At 42.0% G+C, this 6,439-nt stretch overlaps 1 protein-coding gene across 3 annotated transcripts in view; it reads right to left on the reverse strand.

The window, feature by feature from the left end:
• Pkhd1 (PKHD1 ciliary IPT domain containing fibrocystin/polyductin) overlaps positions 1–6,439 on the reverse strand; it is a 499,157-nt gene that overhangs the window by 435,039 nt on the left and 57,679 nt on the right. For all 3 annotated transcript variants that reach the window (XM_029477027.1, XM_029477026.1, XM_021159032.2), the window contains exons 26-27: positions 6,065–6,170; positions 5,198–5,473 (exon numbers count right to left, since the gene is read on the reverse strand). In XM_029477027.1, coding sequence (XP_029332887.1) covers positions 5,198–5,473; positions 6,065–6,170 — 382 coding nt within the window. The remainder of the gene's footprint in view (positions 1–5,197; positions 5,474–6,064; positions 6,171–6,439) is intronic.

The following is a 6,439-nucleotide window of genomic DNA, read 5'->3' on the forward strand; positions in this document are numbered from 1 at the left end:
GCCCCAATATAGGGGAATGCCAGGGCCAAAAGAATGGGAATGGGTGGGTAGGGAAGTGGGGGGCGCTATGGGGGACTTTTGGGATAGCATTGGAAATGTTATTGAGGAAAATATGTAATAAAAATATTAAAAATAAAAAAAATAAAAATTATACAAACTTTAAAGAGAGTATTTTTATACTTACTTATCAGTGTTTTATTTTATTTTATTTTATTTTCAATTGTGTGTGTCGTGTGCATGTGTCTATATGAGTGTTTTTGCATGTGTGGGTACATGTGTATGTGTGTGCACAGGTATGTGGAGTCCAGAGGTTGCTGTGAGGAGTCAGTCTCTATTGCTCTTTCGCCTTATTCACTGAGGCAAGTTCTCCCAATCAAACTCAGAGCTCATTGATGTGGACAGCTGTATCAGTCAGCTTGCTCTAGGAATCCAGTCTCTGTCTTCCAGGTTTGTTTACATACAGGATATGTGCTCACCTGGTATTTCCATTGGCTTCTTGGGATTTAAACTCTCTATAGCAAATACTTTAACCACTAAGAAATGTTTCTAGTGCCCTTTATCAAAAATTTCAAGTGTGTGTAAAGCCCTGTCTCTGAAATTCTACTTCTAATTAGGTATGCTACTATATTTTCCAGCATATGTAAAATGGTCGCTACATATCCAAATACAAGATTAAAATTGCCATAATAATGACAACATAGTATTGAGTGAAAACCAGACAGGTTGAGCAATAAAACATAGTAGAGAACCCAAAAATAAACCCACACAGCTACAGTCATCTGATTCTTGATAAATATGCAAATAATAACACATTGGGGAAAATCTTCTTTAGGAAGTGTTGCTAGGAAAATTATATATTCACGTGTATAAGAATGAAACTCTGCCATTCCTCTTCATGCCACTCTCATCTTTATATAATGTAGATCCTATACATTTATCAAAATCACCCACCCAAGAACATAGCCTCTTTTTTTCTCTATCACCAGCATTAATAATATCTATCCCTATGTACCTATGAATTGGTACAAAAACCAATTCATAATAAATAAAAACACTAATGTAAGACCTAACAGTGTGACCCTACTAAAGGAAAACAGGGAAAATACTTCAAATATAAGCATTTAACAATTAAAGTAAAAAAGAGACCATGAATTTGAAAGAGAGCAGGGGGTGCATACGGGAGGGCTGGGGAGGAGGAAAGGAAAGGGGAAGAGATGAAGTTCTATTATAATCTCAGGAAGAAAAGAAATGATAAAAATATGTATAAGCATAGTGATGGCTCTTTACATTCCAAAAGCTTTTTTAAAAAATGAGAATAGAAACAGGATCACATCGAATTAAAAGGCTCCATAGCAAAAGGGAAAACAATAAAAAGACAGGCTACAGCCAGGCGTGGTGGCACTTTAATTCCCAGCACTCGGAAGGCAGAGGCAGGCGGATTTCTGAGTTTGAGGCCAGCCTGGTCTACAAACTGAGTTCCAGGACAGCCAGGGATATACAGAGAAACCCTGTCTCAAAAAAAAAAAAAAAAAAAAAAAAAGGACAGGCTACAAAACAGAATCATTCGGGATAGCATTTGAAATGTAAATGAAGAAAATATCTAATAAAAAATTTGTTAAAAAAAAGAAGTGACCATAGAGAAATATCCATAAAGAATACATAAATACATAAAGAGTTTTTTAAAATGATCACAGAAAAAAATAATGCAAATGTTAAATGGGTGCATGAACAGATGATAATAGAAATAGTCAATAAGCACATGAAAAAAAAATAGGTTCAAGAGCTTTGACTATGAATTAAATGCAAATCAAATGTACACTGAGATTTCCTCCAGCCACAGCGGTGCCAGGATGCTTCTGAACAAGCCAAGCTGCTTTTGAATCAAGATGCCACCATACTCTTCTGTACCACATTCTCTCCCACAAGGCCTCCCTCAGGCTTGCTCCTTCACTTTCTAATGGCCTCTATTCTCCAGTGTCCTTTATGTCGTGCTTCCAGTGAGTCCTGATGAGTATCCTATCCCACCAATGTCGTCCTTCCCTCTTCACACCGTTACCACTACCTATCCAAGAGCATCACTACTTTGACTTACCATACCACACATTAAGAGTTTCTGATGCAATAATCTCATGATCACGATTTTGTCAAGGGTAGGTGTGGGGAATTTAGAGGTGGTAAGACTTTACCATTCGCATTTGAAATTGTGGTTTTCATGAGAGTCTCTGACTAAGGAGAAGGCAGCCTCTATCTTTGCACAAAAGTAGACTAACTGTCTGTAAGAAAAGCTAAGACTGTCCTCAAAAACCTCTTTTGAGGACGCTCGAGGACAAAGATAAGCGGTGACTTTGAGTATTACAGACCTCATTTTTATACTTGTTCATTCTGTACTCCGCTGTTATTTAAATTTCTTTGGACATGCCTCTCCTGCGTCTCTTTAAATCCCCAAATCAGGGTTTCACACGCTAGACATTTCATAGAGGCATTTTGAGGATTGTGGTAAAATACAGACTGACTCGGGAGGTCTAGAAGACTGCACTTCTAACAAGTTCCCAGGTGATATAGATACCACTTGCCCCGGGCCACACTTGAAGCACTCAAGGTTATCATTACCCAATATGGCTCCCCCTACAGGCTTCAGTGAGCACTGCCACTGTCTGGATGGAATTCCCAGAGAGGAAATGAGCCTCTCCCAGATCCCACCGCTTGAATCTTCACGTGCATCTGAAATCATCCCTTCTAAGAGATTCACTCCCTTGACTGCAGTGTGAAAGAATGGTGCATGATTCTCCAAGCCCTTCAGTCTCCTCCCCATCTCTAGCGGATCCATTTCCTGACAGGGCTTTTCATAACATTCCAGTTCTCCTGGAACTGATTCTTTGCACTGAGAGTTCTTCAGTCTTTAAAACCGTAAGTCTTCCATTCTGAGAGCACTGTCAATCCCAGACAAACTGGGGCAGTGAGCCCCCTACCTGTGCTAATCACTCTATGTAGGGCAAGCAACTGAATGAGGCACCTGTTTATCTGAAAGGTGTCTACCATCTAGCAGTTGGCCTGAGTTGGGCAAGGAACTCTGTAAGATCAAACTTCTAATAAATCTAATTAGAAGACTGCAATAAGCCCTGCTCTCAAGCCAATAATTCACTGGATAATGAAGAATATGGTCTTTTACTCCTTGTTCCTTCCTGACATCACTGAAAGAGGTTGTTATTCTGTGTGGAGATGAAAAGGGGTAGGCCTGCTGATTCTCTCTCCCAAGGCAAAGCAGAATTCAATCAAACTTGGGCTTTTAACACTGACTCTCACTAGAACACACCACTTTACATTCTATTCTGAGGGGGGATGGCTCCAGGGAGTCTTTGAGGGTGACCCAGAGTAGTGTAGGATATGGATCCTGAAGAGGCCACCTTCTGAAGCCAGGAAGGACCCCCGGTGGAGGGATAAGGGAATCAACCTATCCACAAAACTTTTGACCCAAGTGTGTCCTGTCTGCAAGAAATGCAGGGACAAAGATAGAGCAGAGACTGGGGGAATGGTGATCCAATAAGAGGCCCAACTTAAGACCCATAGCAAGGGCAAACACCAATCTCTGACACTATTAATGATACTCTTATGCTTGCTGACAGGAGTCTAGTCCTCTGAGAGGCTCCACCCAGCAGCTGACTGAAACAGATACAGAGGCCAAAAGCCAAACATTGGACAGATTTCAGTAACCCTTGTGGAAGAGTTGGGAAGGAAAATTTGAGGGTCCTGGAGGGGATAGGAACTCCACAGGAAGACCAACAAAATCAACTAATCTGTACCCCTGGGGACTCCCAAAGATCATACAAGGGATGGACCTAGGCTTCCCACACTTATGTAGCAGATGTGCAGCTTGGTCTTCATGTGGGACCCTCAACAGCTGGAGTGGGGGCTTACCCCTACTCTGTTGCCTGCCTGTAGATCCTGTTCCTCTAATTGGGATGCCTTGTCTGGCCTCAGTGGAAGAGGATGTACATAGTCCTGCAGTGACTTGAGGTACCAAAATGGGTTAGTACCCACAGGGCCTTCACCCTTCTCAGAGGTGAAAGGGTGGGGGGACTGTGGAAGAGGACTGGGAAGGGGGCTGCCAAAAAGATGTAAAGTGAATTAGTTAATTAATTAATTAATTAATTAATTAATTAATTAATTAATGGAAAATGTATTCTGAGCTACAGGCTTCTGGCCACCAGAACTGACAATAACAAAAATCCAAAAGACTAAGGAAAGGAATGTACGTTGTATTCTATAGGTAACAACTCTAGCAAACAGGAGCCTGCTATAGCCCAGCTGTAGTTTTTCTAAACTGGAAGCATTCTTCAGAAAGTAACAAGATTTAGAAAGATCTTTACTTTCCCATGGACCTAAGAGCCAATCCACAGGCCTGATATTGATAAGACTCACTGTCCTCTGGTCTTGCACTGTGCAAACAGTAGTTGGCTTTTCATGCTAGCCAAGTGCCTAAGAATACTGAACAGGGTTATGGGGGAAAAAACCAAACTATGTTGTTAGTGGGCTCTACACTTCCCACAAGCTGTTACTTTTAAAGGTGTGTTGCCATCTGTTGAGTCATTTACCTCACAGAAGGCTACATCAAGCGATCCACCATTGGGCCATTTGAAAGGCAAGGCAGCCAAGCACAGAGAACCTAGGAGCTCTAACAGCCTAGTACTATGGTTTGTATTTTAGCTCCACCTCCCTCTCTGTGAGGTTCAGGCAAGTCACCTTTCTCCTAAAACTAGCACGACTCACTTAGCATCTTTGAGATTTTAGGATGAATAGCCACTAAAGTGACTTCATGTTCCAATTATACAAGACATCACTAGCCAAACTCTACCTTAGTTTGCCACAAACGACCATGTCAGGGCTTAAAGGTGTTCTTTCACAAAAATCAAAGAGCTTTTACTCTCTCAGTCCTGCTTCTCTCCCTTGCCCCCTTGCTCACCCCCCATGCCCTTCTCCCCTCTCTCCTCTACTTCTTCTCTACTCTCTCCTTCACTTTGCCTTTCTCTGCCTCTGCTATTCTGTTAACTCCCCTCCCCATGTCCTAAATAAACTCAATTCTCTACCAGAGAGAGAGAGAGAGAGAGAGCTGTAAATCACAATACATATAGGCCTAGATTTCTGCCTATCAACTCTAGCTTCAGAGGGCAGGTACCCAGTGTAGCCCCGCCCATATTACCAATCTCTGCAGCTGTAGAAGGCTCCACAGCATCCAGCCTGGGTTCCACATGCAGAAGGAGGTCTTCTCCACTGGCATTAACAGCAAGGCCTGACGGTATCACCAGCATAAAAATCTGGTGCACTCCAACTGGTAGCAGGGACAGCTCACAGGCCACATTGGTTTCGTTTGAGAAAAGAACTTCACAGCTAGTTTTGTTCACTGTGACCTGTAAGAACTGGGCGTCTCTAGGGAAACCAATTCCAGTAAAATGAACCAGCAAGTTTACATTGCTTCCTAAAGGGGGTGGAGGGGAGAGAAAATGTCAAACACCAAATCAGTGCTAACACTCATTCCACCATCAAATGCTTGCTCACTTTTAGCTTCCTCTCCCAAAACTGAAGAAATCTCCTGCTGACTCACTCAGACAACTGCATTTACTATTCTGATACACAGTCTCCACCCTCAATTTCCTCAAACTTGCAATGAAATGCCATAACTTAATAAGAATAAATCAGCCAATAATAATATAAAGGAAGATCAAAATGAAGGAAAATAATAATCTCACACACATACATTTCAAGGAAGGAACAATGTCTGGGCTGGAGAAATGGCTCAGCAGTTAAGAGCCCTGGATGCTCCTCCAGAGGAACCCACATGGCAGCTCACAACTGTCTATAACTTCTGTTCCAAGGGATCTGACTCCCTCACACATTCAGGCAAAATACTGATGTACATGAAAGAAAAAGAAAGAAACAAACAATATCCTTTCCCTTACGTGAACTAAAATGCAACCCCCATCCCATCTTTCTCTACTGAACATGCTGACTCTACACTACCTGGCCTCTAGGGAAATCAGTGAGTCTAAGTTTCATATCTAAATCATACCAAGGGAGTACCACACATGATCCACGCTGGGAGTTGACTCTTGCTGGTATTGGAAAGAACAGGAGCCTGAACAATAGGCTGGTATGTCATTCACCTGTACAGCCACCTGGGGGACAGAGATAAGAGAATGAAATGCAAATGTCTGGACTATGTGTCTACAAGGGCACTCAAAGTATTTGTGAGTGTCTCCTAAATTAAAATATCTCTATGATTCATAGACTCTCATTTCCTTTTTTTTTCTATTTTCTCAGTGAAAAGTTCTTATATAAAAATGAATGGTTCAGGACACTCGCCAGCTACCCACAACACCCGCCACAGGATCTTAAGACTTCTGGTGAGTGGAACACAGCTTCTGCTCCAATCCAATTGCGCGCG

Source organism: Mus caroli, chromosome 1 (genome assembly GCF_900094665.2).
Source record: "Mus caroli chromosome 1, CAROLI_EIJ_v1.1, whole genome shotgun sequence".
Taxonomy (NCBI): Eukaryota; Metazoa; Chordata; class Mammalia; order Rodentia; family Muridae; genus Mus; species Mus caroli.